The sequence below is a fragment of the Gymnoscopelus braueri genome (assembly GCF_963280865.1).
Source record: "Gymnoscopelus braueri genome assembly, chromosome: 17".
In the NCBI taxonomy this organism is placed as follows: Eukaryota; Metazoa; Chordata; class Actinopteri; order Myctophiformes; family Myctophidae; genus Gymnoscopelus; species Gymnoscopelus braueri.
Genome location: NC_137617.1, coordinates 31,340,186 through 31,363,301, shown reverse-complemented (window position 1 = coordinate 31,363,301; position 23,116 = coordinate 31,340,186). Strand labels below are relative to the sequence as shown.

The 23,116-nt window shown below is 44.7% G+C and overlaps 1 protein-coding gene across 1 annotated transcript in view; it reads right to left on the bottom strand.

Annotated features, from left to right (window-relative positions):
* grid2ipb (glutamate receptor, ionotropic, delta 2 (Grid2) interacting protein, b) overlaps positions 1-23,116 on the bottom strand; it is a gene marked incomplete at both ends in the record, with an annotated part of 53,675 nt that overhangs the window by 18,126 nt on the left and 12,433 nt on the right. Inside the window, 5 exons of the mRNA XM_080454369.1 lie at positions 33-188; positions 990-1,130; positions 3,870-3,939; positions 5,699-5,784; positions 9,932-10,225. Coding sequence (XP_080310495.1) covers positions 33-188; positions 990-1,130; positions 3,870-3,939; positions 5,699-5,784; positions 9,932-10,225 — 747 coding nt within the window. The remainder of the gene's footprint in view (positions 1-32; positions 189-989; positions 1,131-3,869; positions 3,940-5,698; positions 5,785-9,931; positions 10,226-23,116) is intronic.

The following is a 23,116-nucleotide window of genomic DNA, read 5'->3' as shown; positions in this document are numbered from 1 at the left end:
GTTTAGGTTCTCATTCTTGTGATGGAACTGACCTGTGTTGGAAGAAGGTCTCCAGGGACTTGCAGACAGTGTATCTCTCCTGGACGGTGAGGAGGTGGTCTAGCTGCTGGCTGAAGGTGCGTCCGTGGACTTTGATGCTGGGAGGAAGTATCTCAGCCACCCACTGGAGAGAACTAAGGGCTGGGGACCTGGACGACACACACACCCAGAGAAACCATACAGCACTATATCATCACTAACATCACTGACCAGGTAATCCTATCAAAATACATGAAAGATAATGTTAAATATTGTTTAAAAACCGAAACATTTTTGTGGCCTGTGTAGCAAGACAGTACAAGCTATAATAACATGCAAGTTAAAGGATAATAAGCCCTTAAAATAATTAGGCATATAGACGTCAAATAATACAGACATAAAACACAAACAAGACACATAAATAAGTACATGAAAAACAAAATGAATAAAAACAACATTGAAAGATAAAACTCAACAACAATCAAAGCAATTACATAAAATATCTTTTAAGATAGGATCATCTCTTTAAATGGCACACATTATTATGTGCTGTTTAATGTTATCATTGGCTAATAGGATAGTCACTATCCTATTGCGACTTAATATAAAGTATGTAATTTATGTTTCAATGTCACCAAAATGACCACAGACCGAAACCTAAATTGCCAATCAGAAATAATCCTCTGTGTTTGATTCGCAGTGAGTGAGAGATTAATTCCTAATTTATGTTCCGTTCAGTTGTGAGCTTGTAGGTCTACTATTTTCAGTGTGCGATGCCGCCATGCGACAAAGTATGAATCAGGCTTACAACCACTTGAACCCCAGCATCCAAATTCAAGGGGAAACAAAAAAATTGCCAATTTACAAGCTCAGTTCTGAGATTGTAGATCGGCTATTTTTGGCAAATAAATGTGGTGTAGAGGGTGTAGATGCAACTCATGTCCAGTTTACTAAGGGTTTAAGTGGTTAACCTGGAGCGTGGCAGGGCCAGGTTAGGGGAGTCCTCCGCGTCGTGGTCTGAGGAGTAATCACATGGTCCCTCCTCCACCACCAACGTGGGCATGCCTCCACTGCCCTGCAGCATGGACACCACCTTCTCATGGGAGCAGTTCCTACAGGACAGGTCGTAGAGCCAGGGAGAAGAGAGAGAGGGGAATCAGGGACATGGATGAAGGTACGGGGGGCAAAGAGGAGAGGGGAGCAAGTAAAAGAGATAGGGAGGGAGAGAGGGAGAGTCAATGGTATAAGACAATGGTGTGTGTGTGTGTATCCTTATCCTATATTAAAATTGCCTAATGGGTGGGTGGGTCAGTCGGTCTATGAAGTTATATCGCCCAGTCCTATGTCCAGTCTATGGCATGAGAACCACAGGTATAAGAGGCACTAGACACTAGAGTTTTGTGTTACAATAAACTAATCCATAATAATAATAATAGGAGACAGTGGAATGATCACAAAGAAGACATACTGAAGCATCGCCTTGTACTGTATTGACCATTTTCAGCCTGGAGTCCCTATTTCCGGCATGACTTTATAGATGAAAATGGAAGAGAAATAAACGAATTAAAACTAGAAAAAGTGCTCCTCGGAGCACAGGTCTCCGCCAGGTCAGGTAGGTTATTGTGGCCTCCTGGTGGCGCTATAATAGGCCAATGTGAAAAGGTAGCCATTCCTTCTTAGGCCTTGCACGGCAATCGGACACTGCATTCATGATTTTAGGCATTTTGTTCAAAACAATTGTTTTGCTAAATACCTGCTAAAAACCTGCTGGTGACGCTATAACAGGCCAATGTTAAAAGGGTGGCATTTGCTCCTCAACATAGTGTGAATGTGCGTGCAAAGTTTGACCGCAATCGGATGCTGCGTTCATGATTTGCGGCATTTTGTTCAAAACAAGCCACTACTGCAAACTTTAGATGTAAATCTTAGCCAATCAGGATGGAATATGAAAAATCAAACACATCCGTCTTGATCACATGACTATAGAGATCATGTGTACCGATTTGCGTGAAATGTGGATAAAATCGGAAGGAGTAATATTAAAAAATGTGTTTTATATAAGTCGGCCTCCTGGTGGCGCTATAAAAGGCAGATGTGAAAAATGCAGGGCAAAGGTTTTTCCTTGACCTCTAGGGAGTGCGCATACCAAGTTTTACACAGATCGGTGCAGTTATAGGTAAAAACACGAATCGGCCTGTTATAGCGCCACCATGAGGCTGATTTGAACATTTTCATTTGGCATTTCTTCCTCGGCATAGTGGAAATGTACGTGCAAAATTTCAAGGTAATTGCATGCTGTGTTCATGATTTCAGGCATTTTGTTCAAAACGGAGCACTCCTGCAAACTTTGGAAGCCATTTTTAGCCAATCAGGATGGAATATGAAAAATCTGAAAGACCAGTTTCGTTTAATGACTATAGAGATACTGTGTACCGATTTGCGGGATTTTTGGACAAAATCTGTAGGAGTACTGTCAAAAAATATGTTTTGCACAAATCGGCCTCCTGGTGGCGCTATAAGACCCATGTGAAAACATTTGGGCAGAGGTTCTTCTGTGGCATCCAGGGAGTGTGTGTGCACAGTTTCACTGCGAGCAAGCCAACGGTGCCGGAGATTAGCTGTACACAGACAGAATGAGACACGGACGGACGGACGGACGGACGGACGGACGGACAGGGGGCTAAACATACTCTCTCGCCATGCCTTTCGGCCTGGCGGAGACAATAAAAATGTCACAAATTTCAAACATTTTTGAAAATAGCAACACTATCCGATCTACAATCGGGAGCCTGTAAGACTATTGGCTATTTTTGTATATTTTTGTTTGAAAAGAAAAATATTGGGCTCAAGTGATTAACTAAACAAAAGGACTGGATATATACTGTACACACAATGATTCAAAACCACAGAGCTATAGTATAGGGATTCCTAAAACTGTTGAGCAAAAGGCTTCCAGTGCAATAGCCACAGACATTTGCAAATGGTGCAGGCACAATACATTTACACAGTAGTGTCTGAACATCATCATTCTCTGATGAACAACTCCCACCTTCTACCACTGCAGCATCTTAACCATGCTGAAGTCCTTGTACACCAGCAAAACAAATCAGTCTATGGCCGCAGCCATGGGAACAAGTGAGCAAATCTATAATTGAGTTGTCAAGTTGGCGCGCTACCAGGGGAAGAAAGTAAACAATGCTTCTAGGTGGAATTGAAAATATATTGACCGTGCTCCGTGAGATGAACTCTTAATCAAAGTGTAATGTAATTTCATCTTGGGTTGAACTCTTATCGGTACTTGGTAGGTGTCTATGGAGGTGAACCTGAGAAACACTACAGAGATGGTTGCAGAGGAGTTAGTAAATACTGTGGCAGCACCAGGTTCTGACACTGGGAAAAGTGGACATACGCACATGCACAGCCACACACATGTGTAGCGTTTCACTCTGAGTCAGTGGTTCTTTATTTTCAAGGAAAGTTGCGGATTGCAGCTTTAAGTCAACAAATAATTGTATTCTACTGTAACTCTTTGTAAGTCATTCTGAAATCACTTGATGTAAATATGTAATCCGATAACCACAGAAACACCCATAACTCTCACCTTTCATCACTACTTTGTCATACTACAGTGTCAGAGTAGCAAAAATAACTCACGTTATGAGCTTGTAGATGGGCCATTTTTCCTTTATTTTTTGTGAAAGTGGTTATGTCTGTCTGTGGTTTTTATAATGAAAAGTATTAAAAAGAGCTTGCGACTAAATAATAACTCCATTGGATCACAGTTCTTTCCTGAAAAGTACTGTTTTGGACAAGGTTCTGACTGACAGCACGATATACAGTATAGAACTGACCTCATGTCCAGTCCATTGAGGAAGAGGATGCGATCACCTGGTTTCATACCACAGTCTTCAGCTGGGCTATCTGAGAGCGAGACGGTAGATGGGAGAAAAAGGATCATTAGGCATGTCTTCTGGCGATAGCGCAGAACTAGCACACACACACGCACGCACGCACGCGAGCGCACACACACACACACACACACACACACACACACACACACACACACACACACACACACACACACACACACTAATTAAGTGATTTATTGTCCAGCGTTTATGTGACTATGGTCGTACCGTAAATACCGTACAGTAAAGCCCATTTAGAAATGGAACAGGTTACAATAAGTAGGCTAATGAAATAGGCATGGAAATAAGGAATACTGCACTACTGTGCATACACTGTACATGCATGCATAATATATGCTTTGCTAGTAGTACAGTTATTAGACACATTTCAACTGACTGTTGAAAAATGGAACGCTTCCTATATACAGTATCTTGTAGAAGGCAATGATGTGTTTTCAAAACACATCAAAACACATGAAAACAATTGGATGTTCCCCAGAGATGTGAGGCTGAATCTTATTACACAATGTAATGAGAGTCTCTGAATGCCGGAGGGGGGCAATTGTTTTGTTTTGACAGCGCTCTGGTATGCCCATCATCCAGGCATTACCTGCTGCCTGTCTGCCCGCCACAGCACTGACTGTCTCTTAAATCAGATATCAGGTAATCTTTATCTCTCGCTCTCTTATCATCTGACACTGAGGATATTGCATAACAGCCTTTTCATGTGGTAATCAGAGTCTCTAGTAGGCACATTCTCACACCACGAGGCGAGTCTTAGCGTAGTGGCAGCGGAGCTTCACGCCAATCAATAAAAAGGGATTTCTGTTTGAATCACGACGAGAGCCAGGATTTCCACCCCCGCCATTTCCATATCGGGCTCTGTAAGGCCCACAGAGTCAAGCAGCTTCTGACGCGGCTGACGCTACAGAGCAGAGGTGGTGGTGGGCAGGCGTGATGCCCACATACACACACAGTTCCCTTGCTCCTCTCAGAGCAAACACATGGAACATCTGCAGTATTCCCCTCCTAAATTATTCATCAGGATATTCTTCTCTATTTCTTCTACTTTGTAGTAGTATTAGCACATTTCAATTTAAGTTGAATTGAAATGATTTGATAGTCACTCTGAGGCTTCTCAAAATTAGTTTCCACAAGAACTCTGCAAAGTTACGCAAAGTTCATTCAATATTTAATCAAAGGGACTGAGATGTTCTCTTGGATGATAGTTATGCAAGCAAAGATCTCATGAACGCCTCTGCCTTCAAGATATTGTCTCGAAGACTCCATTAAGTTTCACAGTTACTTCAATGTACACTTGCGTAGGGTGTATTGACGATAAGGGCTGTGTGCAATAACAGGATGCACAAGCCCAATACTTAATGTACTTTTTAATTTATTGCGTACTCACTGCCAGACATATCTGCAATAACTAGATTACAGTAGGACTGATCATGTCCCTTTGAGTGTTTGTATTTATTAATGTTTTAATTTATGTTCATCTTCGTTAATAGCTGCATTGTTTTTTAATCTCTTGAGCTGTGCACTATAAGAGGGTCCTGTAATTTGACAATAAGACATTAAAGGTCTACAGCATGTCTGTCTGTCTGTCTGTCTGTCTGTCTGTCTGTCTGTCTGTCTGTCTGTCTGTCTGTCTGTCTGTCTGTCTGTCTGTCTGTCCATCTATAGTATACATACATATATACATAATACATACACAGGGAGGGTAAGTCAAGCATAGGAGTCTCAACAGTTTAGAACAGAAGCAGTACCTGGGATGACAGAATCAATGCAGACAGGTGCATGGCCTCGCAATGTGAAGCCAAAGCTTTTCTTTCCCCTGTAGACACGAACGGTCCTGAGGGAGAAAGCGGGGGAAAGAGAGTGGGGAAAACAGAGACAGAGGAAAGGCTATGATAAATAGTTCAGACGGGACAGGTCGTTTCATGAGAAAAGATCTCTAGAGCGCCATGAACAAAACTGTATCATTTTATATAAGCTGTGATTATCAATTTTGGACCCAAAGTACAGTAGGCTACTGCTGGTTTTCATTCTGGTTGTCTAATAAGGGACTCATTTCAATTCGGGACACCAGGACAAGCCCTAACATTAGAGTCACCCCAGAGTGGTATTTGGTTGTAGTTAAGACAGACTGCTCACTATAGTCAAGGAACAGTGAAACCCTTTTTCTTTCTTTTCTTTTTTTTTTCCAGGAGCACAGCTCTTCTTTTTATTTTTTGACAAAATATCAATGTTACAATTACAAATAACAGGACAAAATTACAATACTGGAAAAATAAAATAAAGAAAGAAAAAGTTAAATAAATAAGCTCGAGGTTAAATTAGGCAATTAGGAAATTAGGCAATACATTCATCACAGATTCTTCTGGTTTTCATAGCTTAGTGTTTGTACAATGTTTTAAGGTTTCTAAGTATGACAATAATAAGGCTTTAAAAACAACAAGATTTGGGCATTGGTAAGCAAATTTGGTATTTGAAATTTTGCAAGAATTAAGAGAAGGTTAATAACATACATTTGGTCTACGCCTATTTTAACATTTTTTGAAAGTCCAAATAATACATGCTGAATATTCAATCTAATAGAAGAGTATGTTTTTGAATTTATGAAATCATTAACATCAATCCAAAATACGACAGTAAGTACAATCCCAATTAATAAATGAGATATTGTTTCGTCAATCCCAAAAGAACAAAGTGTGACCAACAAAGATTGGTCTTGACAGGATAACATCTATGAAGTAATTTGAAAGTACAGTAACCTCTTGTACCTTATTTGTAACAAGAAATTTTCTTGGCAAGACCCAAGTGTTCTTCCAATCTATGTCATTATATAAATTATTCCAATAGAAAACTGTTGCAGGGATGGATCAATCTCTCTCTCTGAAATATTTATGGGGAGAGAAATTGTGTGAGTACATCATTGATCAGGATAATAAAAGTTGACTATGAAAATTTGATTGTTTAACCGGTAACTTAGAAATATTGTAATTACATCTCAGCAGAAAATCCAATCCTCCTAGTGAGTTGGGCAGACATCAAGTTCCGAATTGAGTTGGGATTTTTAAGAAAAAGTTTGATCCATTTAATCTTAAAGGAAGAGTTTAGGGAGGTGAAGTCTAAAGCATTAATGTCACCATAACATTCAAAATGTTCAGATAATCTAGAGCTTTGGTTCTTTTCAATTGTAACACCAAGATATTTAAAGTAATACAAGGCAGGTCCACAAATAACGATTTTTAGCAGCCTCTGCTGGTCATTACCGTCACTGCAGGTCGTTTGTTTATTCCTGCATTACCCAGAATTCCATTTGTTTTCACCGGAAGACGGAAGCGTTTCAAAAAGCGTTCTTTTAATTGTTTTATACTATCTGTGGATCGTTTCTCTTAGCCAGTGGAGCTTTAGTTACCGTGAGCTGTGTTTTCTTTTGCTGTGGTTTTTCCTTCTTCAAATCCTACAATGTTTTAAAAACAGTGTGAGATTCCTTTTTGTTATTAGCGCGGTAGTTCCTGGCCAAAGAGGAAACCGGTGTGGTAGTTCCTGGCCAAACAGGAAACCGGTGCATTTCCGTTTCTGTTTTCCGGCCGGATTACGTCATTTTCGCGGGAAGGCCCGCCACCGTTTCAATAGAAAATATAATAGAAAAGGCTTTTGGGGGTGAAATTCATGGAGTGGGTGTTGTGAAACATTTGCCACTCACAAAAGATATACAATTTAACTTAAGTTTTTACTTCTAGTATTACCTTAAACTTGTGCTTGACAGGGATCCCTGAAATAATAGTATCTGTGCTGTTTTTAATTGGAAGAAGCTCACATTTTGAAATGTTCAATTTGAGACCAGAGGCCAATGAGAAAGTGTTAGACCTTGATTGCTTCACCAACTTGAGATTTCTCTTTTAAATCTTTTTTGTGTCACCTTCAATACAACCGAATCAAGTGATGACACGGAAATGCCAACGCTAACCAAACTATCTGTCGCCATGGAAACTACGCGAAGCTACACCAATGCGAGGTGAAAACGGAGGCTTGTGGACATACAAGAAGAGAAAGAGATGAAAGGAAGAGAATAAAAAGAAAAGTGGATGCATGTATTCTTTGATATCCCCACAGTATTGCAGTAAAAAAAAAACATTATGAAGAGTGGGATATGGAGGAGGGGAGCGAGGAAGGTTGGTTTGTTTCGGGCAGAAACGCTTGTCCAGTTCGGAGGCTTATCTGCAACATGTGAGGTCAGCAGGGTTCAATTTGTGGGATATAGTGGGGGATCCATGCCTCATTTTGATATCCCCCTCTCTGGTCATTTTCATGGCTGGTGGGGATATGTTTTATCCCTGCTTCTAGTCAGACTTAATTAAGTAGATACATTTCCTTTTGGGAAATGTAAACAGTCTGATATGTTTGAAATGTATGTTTGATAATATCATAATTTAACAATTAATTAAAAAAACATAGTAACACTGGCATCCCTATTTCGAGCTTGTTTTTTTTGCGGCTTTTTGCCTGGAAATTTAGCTGTGCTGAGTGGTCAGCTGACATACAATCCCTAGGGTAGTAGATACTGTAGCCGACCAATAACTTCCCTCCCCATGGCATTTAAATGTTGGTAAAAGGTTATGTGATAAACGTTTTTGTAAGATGTCAAAGCATAAACATAACGGAGTGTCCAACATGTTATAAAGATGTAGGTATTCAGGAAGTACTGTACCAAGGGTGTTACGCAACAGTACTGTTGTACGTTTATGAATTAGACAGTATTGTGAAGGGCTGTGGCCGTACCATTTCAGCGCGTAGCTTCAGATTACAATGGCCACTTAAAGCCGTTATAGGTATTCTGTCCCCCATCATTATGTCACCTACTGCAATGAGCTGTGTCCTATAGTTAAGTGACCAGCCAATATGAATACACTTGACATTCACTCACGCTGCATCAAGGATAAGTGAGTGAGTAAGCAGGGAAGGGGGCGGAAGATGGTGTGTAAAACATGGACAGGACCATGGGTGGGTATAAACGGGTACAGTAAAGCTGATGTTCTTACTCAGCAAGTGTGGCGAGGGAACAGGGCGATAATTTGGTGTTTCGGCGAGTGTTCAGTTCATTTCAACCTTTATTGAATTGAGCTGATATGTGTATGTGTACAGTATGTGTGCATACTGTATATGCTATTACATTTACATTGTAGCCATTCCAAAGCTGTGTTGACCTTCAGTGATCCCAGAATAATCGTATACATATGCATAAGGGACAACAACATAGACAATAGAAACACCAAGGAAACAAGTAGAAAGGATTATTGTAACCGAGAGGACAACAGTTGAGAAGGATCATCGGATTCGTTTCTTTGTCTCTAATAGGTGTGTAGGCTTTGCCCTGTAATCCTGCACCATTGTAGTGTTATTAATCAGTGTGATAGACTAAGACTAATCATTAACACTGCAGCATTCGCATGTTGAATACAAGTCCCTACTGTACATCCAACAGCACTTATACTGTACTATACAGTATGTCATTTAAACACATGAACCCTAGCGTTCCTTATCTGGGGGCGAACATTTGGCGAAATTAGCAGATCTACAAGCTCACAACACGTTGCGTTGCAATATGTTGTGATCTTGTAGATCTGCTATTTTTGACTAAGTATTTAATGTAGAGGGGGGGGGCTAGTATAGACCCCTGGAGTCAATTAAAGCCCAATACAGGCTCCTTCCGACGTCCGAACATTTGTTCGAACATTTGTTTGGAAAGGGAGGTGATATGATTACAAATTGACGTCATTCAGAACTTGTGATGGGCGGTCTCCAAACTTTTCTTAAAACTCGTGCTCCCCCAGATGTCCTGACTGTCCGAACTAGTTGGGAAAGCCTGTCCAAACCGGCATTAAGGATACAGGGTTTAAGTGGTTAAGCTGCAGCGAGGATAACGTCAGCATGTCAGCACAAACAATTGATTCAAGAGTCCCACGTATGACTCATGCACACACCGTACCCACCTCTGATTGGCTCCCACGTGTCCAGATATTCCCGAGGTGGACTTCCTGTACCCTCTGTCTCGCTCTCTCTCGCCTCCTTCTCCCCTCCCTTCGCCTGTCTCTCCACCGTTGTTCCGCGGCACGGAGCTGGCCCGCTTGCCGCCATGGGGGCGATCAGGGTGGTCCTCGCTGCGGCTACGACGGAGGCGTGAGCCCTGTGGCTCGCTGATGCTCTTGCTGCGGTAGATACGATCGATGAGGTTCTGCGAGATGGCCTCGTCGAAGCGCTGCCGGTGCTTCTTGGGAATGAAGATCCTGCTCAACATGGCAGGAGGAGGAGGAGAATAAGAAGGAGGTATAGAAAATAAAGGAGAGGAGAAAGCAGCATATGAGGGGAAAAGTCAATGGGAATTGATATGTTTGTCTGTTTGTTTTTTTGTTTTTTTGTCGACTAGTTGTCTTTAGTTGTCACTCTTGGTAATGAAGATCTGTTTTAAATGTGGTGGAGGAGTGAAGGAAAGGCACAGCCAGCGTGTGAGGGTCAATAGTCCATGTATTGTCTATAGAGACTGCATTACTTTGGTGATATATTGTCCAGTTGCCTGCAGTCTAAATGACCTGTCTGCCTCATGAATTCCCCTCAGATGATTTCAAAATCCATGACCAAACAAGAAAGAAGCCTTGGATTTATAATTCCAGATAAAATAACAGCCCAGAGACGTCAGCAGCTCGTCACGCATCCAGTCCAAGGGGAGCCCAGGAGGTACAACGAACAGGACCGATAGTTTAACTCTCAGAGTAACTGAATTCACTTCAAGAGGTTTCCAATGAGTGAGACCCCCCATAAAAGTCTTCTGTAACATAATAAAGATAAGCTGATGCCATCCGCGAGGTGACGGTCAATCCTTAGAAGAAGAAAAAAACAACTAGGAAAGCCGGCGGTGCTGATGTACTGTACAGTGTGTCTGTCTCTGAGGAGAGCCAGAAACACATGCTCCTGACGTCTATCTCTGTTCTGTGGTGCCTTGTCGATGCAGAGGTACTGGAGAGACAGAATAGCAACAGCAAAGGTGTGGGAGTGAACGAGTGGATTTTTTCACTCTCTCTGTCCTTGTGTGTGTATGTGTGTGTGTGTGTGTGTGTGTGTGTGTGTGTGTGTGTGTGTGTGTGTGTGTGTGTGTGTGTGTGTGTGTGTGTGTGTGTGTGTGTGTGTGTGTGTGTGTGTGTGTGTGTGTGTGTGTGTGTGTGTGTGTGTGTGTGTGTGTGTGTGTGTGTCTCTCTCTCTCTCTCTCTCTCTCTCTCTCTCTCTCTCTCTCTCTCTCTCTCTCTCTCTCATCTCTCTCTCCAACAGTATGTCTCCATCTCTCTTGTTCTGTATGTACATATAGTAATTGGCATCTCACTCTCTTCTCTTTCAGTTTCTATCACTTTCTCCTTCTTCCTCTTTTGCTCTCCCTGTTTCACTCTTACGCCTGATTTATTTATATTTGGTTGCGCACTGAAAATGACGGATTAACTTTCTTCTCCCTATTTCTCTCTCCGTTGCTCTCACATGCACAGTGCACACGTATACCCACTCTCTGCGCACATCACCTCAGTTCACCATTGTGTCAAGCTGTCATCATTTTGCTGACTTAAGACCTTTTGGATTTTCACATTTCCAAGCACATGACAGGTAGACGTAGACATCAACACCATTATTCCAGTATCTCAGCTACAGTGAAGCTCAGAGGCATCGGTGTGTGTTGATTGATCAGCAACAGACAGTATTCACCATTTACACACGGTTAAGAGTGGTGATGGATCATGTCTCTTGAGTAGTAGAAGATATAGAACAAAGTAGTAAGTAAGTCAACTTAATTTATAAAGCTCCTTTCAAAACAAGAGTTACAAGGTGCTGTACAATGAACAAAAACAATCATCCGTCCATTAAATTTTCTTCCGCTTTTTCGGAATCGGATCGCGGAGGTAACAATTCCAGCAGACAATCCCACGCTTCCCTTTCCCGGGACATATTGGATACTTCTAAGTGGGGAATCCTGAGGTATTCCAAGGCCAGTGTAGATATATAATCCCCCTATCTGGTCTTTGATCTGCCCCATGGCCTCCTCCCAGCTGGACATGTACCGAAGACCTGCCTAGGGAGACGCTCAGGAGGCATCCATACTACTACTGTGCATGCCTGAACCACCTTGGTGGAAAGGAGCCACTTTATGCAACTGGATGCTGCTGAAATATTTCTGCGCGATACAGCGCTATTAGAGCGCTGTTTCTGCTCCAGCACCACTCCGGGGACAACATTTCAGCACCGATATAGCACTGTAATGTACGTACAACAGTCCTTAGCTTTGGGGGGCGGGGTTTGATGCACCCCGGAGCTTGTCGCCCCTAGGCTGCAGCCCCTTGAACTCTCTGCTTTAGGCTGGGCCTGGTGTGTTTTAACTGACAACTTCTTAAAACTATCACACTGACTCTGCATTTTTATTACTAAGGGGAGACAGTTCCAGAGAGTTGGGGCTACCACTGCAAAGGCTCGGTCACCCTTAGTTTTTGGCCTAGTTTTTGGGATAGCCAGAAGGCCTTGGTCAGAAGACCCGAGAGACGTCACATTGTCAAGGGGATGCAGTAATTCAGATATAGATTGCAGAGCCAGCCCATGTAGTTCTTTATAGATGATTAAAATATTTGTAATCATCTACTATAAATCACACCTGTAACGAAGGATACGACGCCCAACCTGAAAGCACCTCATTTGGGCACAATGCCAGTGTGACCTCACAGCAGGACGTCACATCTCTAGTTATAAGTCAGCCTTTTCCTAGAGACACTGCTCTGCTACCAGACGAATAGAAGAATATTCTCAGATACACCACGAAGGAATAGACACATACATTCTCAAGAGGTTCGGAAGTATAAGCTACATATAGCTACATATATTCTCCATAGAGACGAAGAACCCCATTGAGTGGACTGTAATTCCTATAGATAGTCTATATGATGTCATAACGTCATATAGACAAGTATAGCCACCAACCTCCATCCCAGGTACCAAGATTGAGTCTTACACCCCCACATCTATACCAAAAGAAATACAGGGCTACCTCATACTTCCATTGCACTCTGGCCCTCCGAGTCTCAACCATACTGAGACCCACCTCTGCCCTACCACCGTCATCGGAGGTTTAAAGTGACGTACTCGCCCCCCAACAGCGTCCTAAGAGATAACTAATAATAATATACTATTGTACCTGAATATCTTGTGCAACACAATATCCTTTCCTACAACACCAGTATGATATGTGACCCCTGTCATGTATTAGTTTGTTAGAGTATACACACACACACACACACACACACACACACACACACACACACACACACACACACACACACACACACACACACACACACACACACACACACACACACACACACACACACACACACACACACACACACACACACACACACACAAAACAGCACAGAAGGAAATTACTTGTTCACAAATGCCTAGCAACGATAGGTAAAGATTGAACAGGGAGGCTCAGGCCACACTGCTAACAGACTCTTGTTTGCTTTTTATGCTTCATACACAGTTTGATCATATTGCACTTCCATGCTATATGTCTTTAAGTCAGAATTGTTGGAGCCCTGTACATGAACAGAGCGCTAACTGTGTGTACAGGGGAATCACGTGGCATCTTCCTGAGCAAAGACCCAGTGCAACAGCTGACAGCAGAGAACAGCATCTCATTCAAGTGATCAGATTCGCTGGCAAGAACGCAAGACGCCCACACACACACACACACACACACACACACACACACACACACACACACACACACACACACAACATGCACCACAGGGAACGCATAGAGTGCGCACACACACACAAACACACACACACACACACACACACACACACACACACACACTGTGTGTGTGTGTGTGTGTGCAGGCAAGCATGCAGGTACACAAACATACTTGCATGCACACACGTGCATGCACAGACAAATGCATGCTTGTGCCCAGTCAAATGCACACAGATGCAGTGCACAGACAGAGGAGCAGCTTAGTAAATAAATAAATAATGGTAGATCTCAGCGCTTCAATTTGTAAACACAGTTTTAATCGCTCACTGCAAAAGAAAAAAGGAAAGCCTTGCAATGAATTAATTGACCAAAGACATAAGTCGATCAGTGGTATGCTGGTTGAATCCCAGTAGCAATAAAACTCAACTGAGCGTGGCAGCTTAAACTCAGAGCTGGAGGAAAAAACTAAAAGCACAATACTTTTAGACTCCCACCTACCCATATGTCATTTATGAGAGCTTGATTAATTACTAAGCCCCCTCACAAATGTCTCTGTAACTTTCAGCTGTGACGACTAGATGAATCAGTAGTCGAAGAGTGAGTTCTGCCAAAACTACAACACCAGTCATTTAGCAACAAAAAAGTGCTTGAGAGAGAGGGAGAGAGGGAAAGAGAGAGAGAGAGGGGGAGAGAGAGAATGGGGGGGGGGGGGGGGCAATAGGTGCAATGCTTATGCACTTGTCCAACAAAAGCTAATTATTGCTGCACTCAAAAGACAACTTTGACAGCTAAATAAAGCAAATGGGACACAGATACTGTACCACATGGAGAGAGAAGGGAGGAGAGAGATGGATACATGCAGGGAAGGCGTCAGGAGAGGAAGCACGAGATACAGACCACCTAAAGCGCGAATGTGGTCACTGTCCGTAAATAGCCATTCTTGTTTTGATTGATTGAATGATATCTTTAGTGATCATGAAATAAAACATATTGTATGTCACATGTAACATTCATCTGACCCACCATAGTCCAAAGGATAACGTAAAAAAGCTTACAGCTTGTTTCCATTGCTGTCCTTAGCATGAGGTGTGTGTGATGTCATGTAGTGTGGTGCCGGTTGAGTGAATGAAATAGTATAGAGTTCATGATGTGCTAATGTGTCCCTGGGTGTGTGTGTGTGTGTGTGTGTGTGTGTGTGTGTGTGTGTGTGTGTGTGTGTGTGTGTGTGTGTGTGTGTGTGTGTGTGTGTGTGTGTGTGTGTGTGTGTGTGTGTGTGTGTGTGTGTGTGTGTGTGCGCACTCTATGCGTTCCCTGTGGTGCATGTGTGTGTGTGTGTGTGTGTGTGTATATGGGGGATTTTAGCATTACATACAGTTTAGATAAATACAGATCCATCTGCAAACCAGCGTTTTCCACACTCTAGCCTTCTCTCTTTTTCCTTTTCTCCCCAATTTAGTCATTATCGGTATAGTTCATGTCATGCCATCCCATCCTTTTTGGTCTTGGAGAGCATATAGACAATGTCTCTTCCAGATAATGTGTAAATGGTGATATACTGTATCCTCTTCTCTTTATTGTAGGTTGTAACAAGGAAATAGGAGCGCTACAGTTTGTAGACCTAAAAAGACAACTTTTTTAACCACAGTTTTTGGAACCAGATTGGGAATCAGAATGTTGGGCCAAAAATGTGCTCATAGCGTCGTTGTAATTGTTATTGCAATTGATTATAATCGTTTCTAACATTCCAATTGATGCAGTTGACTCACCACTTTAAGTGATCTTGTCAAATGTTCATGGTACTTACAGTACTATGACTATGCACTTTTTATAAGTTGGTCTGGATAGGAGTCAATTTGCCATGATATGTCCAAGGGTGTGTATCTGTTTGCATCATATGCACAACAACTTAACCAGTAACCACTAATTACTAAGTAAATACCACTTAATAATAAATATTATTATCTGCCATTATGAGCAAAATTATTTCCTTAAAGATTTGTAGTTTTTTTGGCTTTTGACCTCTGGTAGCTACGTGGTCATCACAGCATCTGTTTGAACTGCGATTCCCATAAGTCCTTTGGAAACTGAACTAGTAGCACATGGAAGCAGCTCCCCAAAACAAAGAAAGCATGATCTGAGAACGGAGAATGTTTTGGAAAGCATCAGCAATGTCATCAGAGGTATTATCTCATAACACAAATAAATACATTCCCACCTCCTCAGAGCGCCTGCGTCACTTTGGTGCATGTGTCAGGGGCAGACAGTTGCAAGTAAAACGGTAGAGAAACAGTGGTCAAACAACACATTCATGTGGAAGGGGTTTAGTGAAAAAAATGCTGGTGATACATTCTGTCAAAAACTTGAACAAATTACACAGTATGACTTTAAAACGAACTCGGTGCTTGATTTGACCTCATTTACAAAGACTGGCAATCTATTAATATCTGATGTGGTGGGTGGGGGCAGGGAAGGAGGTGGAAGGACGAACATTTGGATTTCTCCAAAGGGAGGAATGACAAGCAGAAATCTACACAAGACTTCATTTCAATTCGCATGAATCTGGATGAGCATGCTACAGGCTAGTGAGGCTGCTATGCTGTGTGCACTTTCTGTTAATATACCTAGTTAATACTGTGTGATAGTGGTTGTGTGTGGGCTCAATATTAAAGCCGTTAAAGCTTTGGGACAACCCCTTTAATTATTTGTTTGTTCTTTTTGTCATGCAGACACATGGTTAATTGTAGTAGTTTTATTTCAAATATTCACTCGATGTCTCGCTATGGGAGAGCGCCCTCTGGCGTGATCACAGAAGTATTACCTTATACACTCCAGACAATTTCTATTGGCTGGACTCTGACCGCTCCCTGACAGGCGGGCCCGCCTCCACCTTATATCAGTCAGGGAGACGTCAGGTCATTCAATTCAGTTTTCTTCTCGTCCGATCGAAGAAGTACCTTTTCCCAGTCTACCTCTCTGAGTCGAGCACGGCGAAAAGTCTCAAAAGGACAGGATAGTATCCCGGGCCGCGAGACGCTGCCGACCGAAGGTATAGACTATATAACTGTGATAATATCGCACGTTATCTTGCTAAAAAGAACTTAATACGTTCTATAGCCTAGCTTAATACGCTAAAAATAAAGCATAATCTGCTAACATAGTAGCCGTGAGTCGAAGGACGAGATTAATACGCTCTCCCCAGCCTCACATGTTGCTAAAACCACAGCTAGCCCCGAGCCAGCTGGAAAGATAAAACACGCCAGTGTAATATACTCGGCCCCAGTGTTTGTTTCTTTCGGCCCCTTTCCCACCTCACCAAGCTTAGTAAGCAAGAGTGAACATGGCCTCCGCAGCTCCAAGACACCGGACCAGGTCCAACAGAGCCCCGGTCCCACAAAAGGAGTGCGAGAGGTGCGGCATATCAATGACGGGAACCGACAGGCACTCCGCCTGCGTCTTATGCCTGGGAAGGGACCATGCGATCCGCGGGATGCAAGAAGGCTCGAACTTCTGCATGGCCTGCGGTGTGACCGAACAAAAGTTCCTCAAGAAGAGAATTAAAAAGTTCGACAAACCGCCGCGACCCAACGAGGACGCCATGGCGGTCGACCAACCAGGGGTTGAACCCCCTACCCTCATCCTACAGGACTGGGGCGGTCAAATGGACACCGAGGACCCGATCCTTGATGAACAGAACCCGATCCTCGACGGCGAGCTGTCTGGACTCCTCGAGCACTACCAGCCCGAGGAGACCGTAGAGGACCAGGGTGATTATGAGGAAGTGTACTCTGGGACCGACGAGTCGGAGGTCGAGGAGGAAGGAGAAGATATCCTTCCCCCGACCGAGGACGCGGAGGCAGAAATATCCTCAGTCCAACCCAGACCCACAGCAGCCAGTACAGCCACGGCGACCACGAGCACCGCGCCACCGGCGGGGCCAGCAGTCGATCAGGCAGATCTATACGTGCTGCTGCAGCGGGCAGCCACCCGTGCTAATGTCCCCTGGCCCCAGGAGGAAGAGCAGACGACACCAGTAGCCTCGCTCTTCGACGGATTCAGCGGAGCGAGAGCTAGAAAGGTGACAAAACGGCTGATTCCTCTCACAGAGGACGCCGCGAGACTCGCCTCCGGCTCATGGATTAAACCCATCACCGCCGCAGTCTCCCCCCTGAAACACCTGGAGTGTGCCGGGGCAAAAGAAGCAGGTTTCGAGACCCTCCCTCCGATGGAAAGGGGGCTCGCTTCATACCTCCTCTCTACGGGAGCAACGGGACTACTGCGTGGGCCCGGTTTCGTCTCCAAACGAGACAAAGAGTTTTCCCAGATTAATAGACGAGCCTACGGCGTTCTGGGCTCTTCTGTCCGAGCAACGAACGCATCCGCGCTCCTGGGAGCCTCTGCTGTCGTGCTACTCCGAGACGGAGGAGACAACCCCACTTTGGAACAAATGGCAGAGGTCCGCAGAATCCTAGATGAGATGCTTAACCTCGCTCAAGCTACCCTGGTAGCCACTGGACGCGCTATGGCATACCAGGTGGCTTTGGAGAGGGCGAGATGGCTAGAATACGCCAAAATCTCAGACCAAGAGAGGCTTGAGCTTCTCGATCAACCCATCTCCCAGAGCGGCCTGTTTGGCAACGCCATGACGGCGATGACGGCCAGATTGAAATCTAAAAAGGAGGAGGACGAGGCCATGACTGTGTGCCTACCGAAAAACACACCTCAAGCCTCGGCACCCGCCCCCCGCCGTTACGCACCACAGGCGCCCCGTGGCGGACAACGGGCTGCAGCAGCGCCTGCACAGCCAGCACGGAGCCACTCGGCCCCGCGCGACGCTAGCCAAGGAAACGCGCAGAACAGACGCCGTTTCCAGTCACCACCAGGCAGAGGAGGCTCTCACGCAGGCTCCTACAGGGGTGACCACAAAAAGAAGAGGGGGACATAGCTATCTCTGTGTCCGGGGGAGACGGAGGACAACGTCCCCCCCCCCTCGTTTGTTTTCCCAGTTCTGGAGGTCGGGCAGAGCAGAGTGGACTCGGGACACATGCTCCACCGCCCGTTAAAAAGACAAAAGACTTTGCACATTCCACATTTAGTAAATGCTGTAAATGTATGCTTAACAAATGTCTGTGTTTCGAAAATAAAATTTCAATGCCAAGACCGACTGATTCTTTCAGGGGCAGGGCCATCAGAAATACACATGAAACATACCCAGAACATGAGAGACATGAGCCCAACGTCCAGGGGGTCCCACGGACCCCCCGAGACGATGGGACAGGTTTTTTCCAACGAGAGAGGAATAAAAAATCCTCTCTCGTGGGAACAAACCTATGGCAAAATTTCTGTCCGACCACTAGAGGGCGACATTGCACCTCTCTTGAGCAGGGACAGAATATTAGATTTCCCCCTGTCAATGAAACTGCCAGCATGGGTTCGATACAAAGCACCACAGTGGGTGCTGCGAACGATATCCAAAGGGTACATGCTACAGTTTGCCTCAAGACCCCCTGCTTTCAGAGAAATACTTTTCTCACAGGCACGGGGCCAGGCGGGCGATGTTTTACAGGAGGAGATAATCTCCCTACTAAACAAACAAGCGATACAAATAGTGCCAAAAGACCAGGCAAACAACGGGTTTTACTCTCGCTATTTTCTGGTCAAAAAGAAGGGGGGGGGGCTCCGTCCAATATTGGACCTAAGAGCTCTCAATCAATACCTAAAAGTGTTCAAATTCAAAATGTTGACAAACTCATCTCTCCTACGCATGCTGCGCCAGGGCGATTGGTATACAATGATAGATCTGAAGGACGCTTATTTTCACGTACCCATTTACCCGCCACACAGAAAATTTCTGAGGTTCGGTTTTCGGGGACAGACCTACCAATACATGGTTCTGCCATTCGGTATGTCTCTCAGCCCGAGGGTGTTCGTGACGTGTACGAAAGCCGCGATCGCACCTCTAAGGAGGGAGGGAATTCGCATAGCTTCGTACATAGACGATTGGATAATACAAGCGACTTCGGAAAACGAAGCGCAACAACACACTCAGAGAGTGATATCCCACCTTTTAGACCTGGGTTTCAAAATCAACCACGAGAAAAGCGTGTTGATACCCGCACAAACAGCGAATTTCATAGGCATAGCACTAGACTCGCTGTCATTCACAGCCAGACTGTCATCAGAACGGGTCCAATCCTTCCTATCCTGCCTAGCACAATTTCACGGACCGCTGGGTCGCGTTCAAATTATGCATGAGAATGGCAGGTCTCATGGCGTCAGCGATAGCGCTGATTCCATTAGGCAGGTTGTACATGAGACCCTTTCAGCTGTGGATGACGTCACAGGGAATCCCCAGCCAGCGTCATCACTGCCGTGTGAAAGTCACCAAGGAATGCATGACGGCGCTGAACCACTGGAGGAGTTTACGATTCCTCTCAGAGGGGATGCCCATGGGAATGATTACTTCGAGGGAAGTGATAACCACAGACGCGAGCCTGACAGGGTGGGGAGCCACCTACAAAGGCAGACCTGCCAGGGGTTTATGGGACAACAGGTTGAAAACTTGCCATATAAACTACCTAGAATTAATGGCAGTGTTTCTAGCGCTGAAACATTTCCTCCCGGTTTTACGGGCCCGTCATGTTCTAGTCAGAACAGACAACATGTCAACGCTGTCTTACATCAACAGACAAGGGGGGACACGATCCCGTGTACTGCACGGGCTGGCGCACAAGCTGCTCGTCTGGAGCAAACCTCGCTTGTTGTCGCTCAGGGCCACCCATGTTGCTGGTGTACAGAACAAAGGAGCGGACCTGCTATCCAGGGGCGTGTGCCATTATGGGGAATGGGCTCTACACCCAGTAATAGTGGAGCAGATTTGGGATCGGTTTGGCCGACCCCAGGTGGATCTGTTTGCTTCACAAGACAACGCGAAATGTCCGTTGTTTTTCGCAGTGAGGGGTGCGGCTCCTCTGGGCCTGGATGCGTTAGCGCACGTCTGGCCCAGGACACTACTGTATGCTTTTCCCCCGTTGTCCCTAATAGCCCCCACTCTCAGGAGAGTGAAGGAGCAAGGACTGTCGGTCATACTGGTGGCCCCACAGTGGGGACACTGGGTGTCGGAAATAACACCTCTCCTATACGACCGCCCGTGGCTGCTACCGTTACGCACAGACATGCTGACACAAGCAGGGGGCGAGATATCCTGTCAGCACCCGGAACATCTAGCTCTATGGGCTTGGCCCGTGAGAGGATGAATCTGGCTGCTGAGGGACTACCTCAGAGCGTCATTTCGACTATACAGTGCGCAAGAGCTCTATCCACAAGGAAACAGTATGGTGGCAAATGGCTCACATTTGAAAAATGGTGTGAGAAAACGCACACCATAGCATTTGAGGCCCCTGTGGTTGTAATCCTGTCCTTTCTGCAGGATCTGTTAGACACAGGGAGGGCCTTTTCCACATTAAAAGTCTATTTGGCGGCTATTGCAGCTTGCCATACTGGCTTTAGTGGCGAGACAGTGGGCCAAAACCTCAGGATCAGTCAGTTTATGAAAGGAGCCAGGCGTCTCTTGCCTGTGACAAAATCCCCGGTGCCGTCGTGGGATTTGGCCATGGTACTAGATTCCCTGACCAAGCCTCCTTTCGAGCCTTTGAGTCAGATTGACATGAAGCATCTGTCCTTTAAGACTGCGCTGCTCATGGCGTTGGTGACCACTAAGAGGGTTAGTGACCTTCATGCACTGTCAGTACACGAGGAATGTACTCAGTTCAATGAGGGGGCTACGAGGGTGGTGGTCAAACCCAGACCTGGTTTTGTACCGAAAAACCACCTGATGCCATGTGTCCCTGTGACCTTGGAAGCTTTTCACCCGCCTCCCTTTGCCTCACAGGAGGATGAGCGATTGCATTGTCTCTGTCCGGTTCGGACTTTGAAAATGTACATCGGAAGATCCAGGACTTCTAGGAAGTCGGATCAGCTGTTTGTATCATGGGCCCCACGGTTGGTGGGCAAACCTATTACAAAGCAAACACTCTCCCACTGGATTGTGGAGGCCATCCAGTTGGCCTATTCCAGTGCGGGAATGGTGACCCCAGCGGGGCTGAGGGCACATTCCACAAGAGGTATGGCAGCATCATGGGCCCTGTTTAGAGGGGTCTCCATTCAGGATGTCTGCAGTGCGGCAAGCTGGGCTTCGCCCTTGACGTTTGCCAGATTCTACAGTCTGGACGTAATTGCGGCCCCTGTGGCGCATACGGTCCTTAGTGTAGCCTCCAGACGGGGGTCAGGCCCCTAGGCTGGTTACTCTGGACTTCGAGATAACAATCAGGGAGTTTACTATATCTCCCATAGCGAGACATCGAGTGAATATTTGAAATAAAACTATAGGTTACTGGACGTAACCCCGGTTTTATGATAATATGAGCGAGATGTCTCGAAAGACACCCTTCTTGTTTACGAACGAGAAGAAATAAAATGTTATCTTGAATTGAATGACCTGACGTCTCCCTGACTGATATAAGGTGGAGGCGGGCCCGCCTGTCAGGGAGCGGTCAGAGTCCAGCCAATAGAAATTGTCTGGAGTGTATAAGGTAATACTTCTGTGATCACGCCAGAGGGCGCTCTCCCATAGCGAGACATCTCGCTCATATTATCATAAAACCGGGGTTACGTCCAGTAACCTATAGTTTGCCACACATGTACTCAGTCCAGTGGAATTTATATATAATTAAATGACTCATAATCTGTTATTAGAGTCACTGTGTGAGTGTTTGTAATGCTAAAACCTGAAAGTGAGTTTGTAATGGGTTCCCTCAACAAATTTACTATGCTACTACTATAACTATACGTATGTTGCCATCTTGAAAAAGAGTTGGAAATCTCAATGTGGTATTACCCTGGTTAAATAAAGGATGAATAATAATCATAATAATGTTTCTGGTTACCATAAGCCTATGAGAGTTTCATGTTTTGCTCCACAACATAAATTACACTTTTTAATATTGCAAACATGAATTCTGAAGCTATGTGCTTCTTTAAATTTCAAACTAATGAATTTCCAGTGTGGTTAAAAACATACAACACATACAGTATGTGTTGTGGCAATCTGGGAACCCATCGCCAAATAAAAAAGGAAAAACAGCGCCCTCTGCTGTTTTTTACTCTTTCACTTGGCTCTGGGGGGGGGGCTCAATGTAGCACCCGTGCGCAAGGAAACCAGGGTTTTGGTCTGCCTTCAGTCTTTCACTTCCGGTGGTGCGACTATGTTTTCATTCCCACTAACAATATTTCTACACGGAACACTAAAACCACTTCTCCCAGAGAACATGGATCGTTTTGGTTATAAGCCCACTTGTTTCTAAGATGAAAGAGCAAGTTAAAATGTGAATATCTTTCT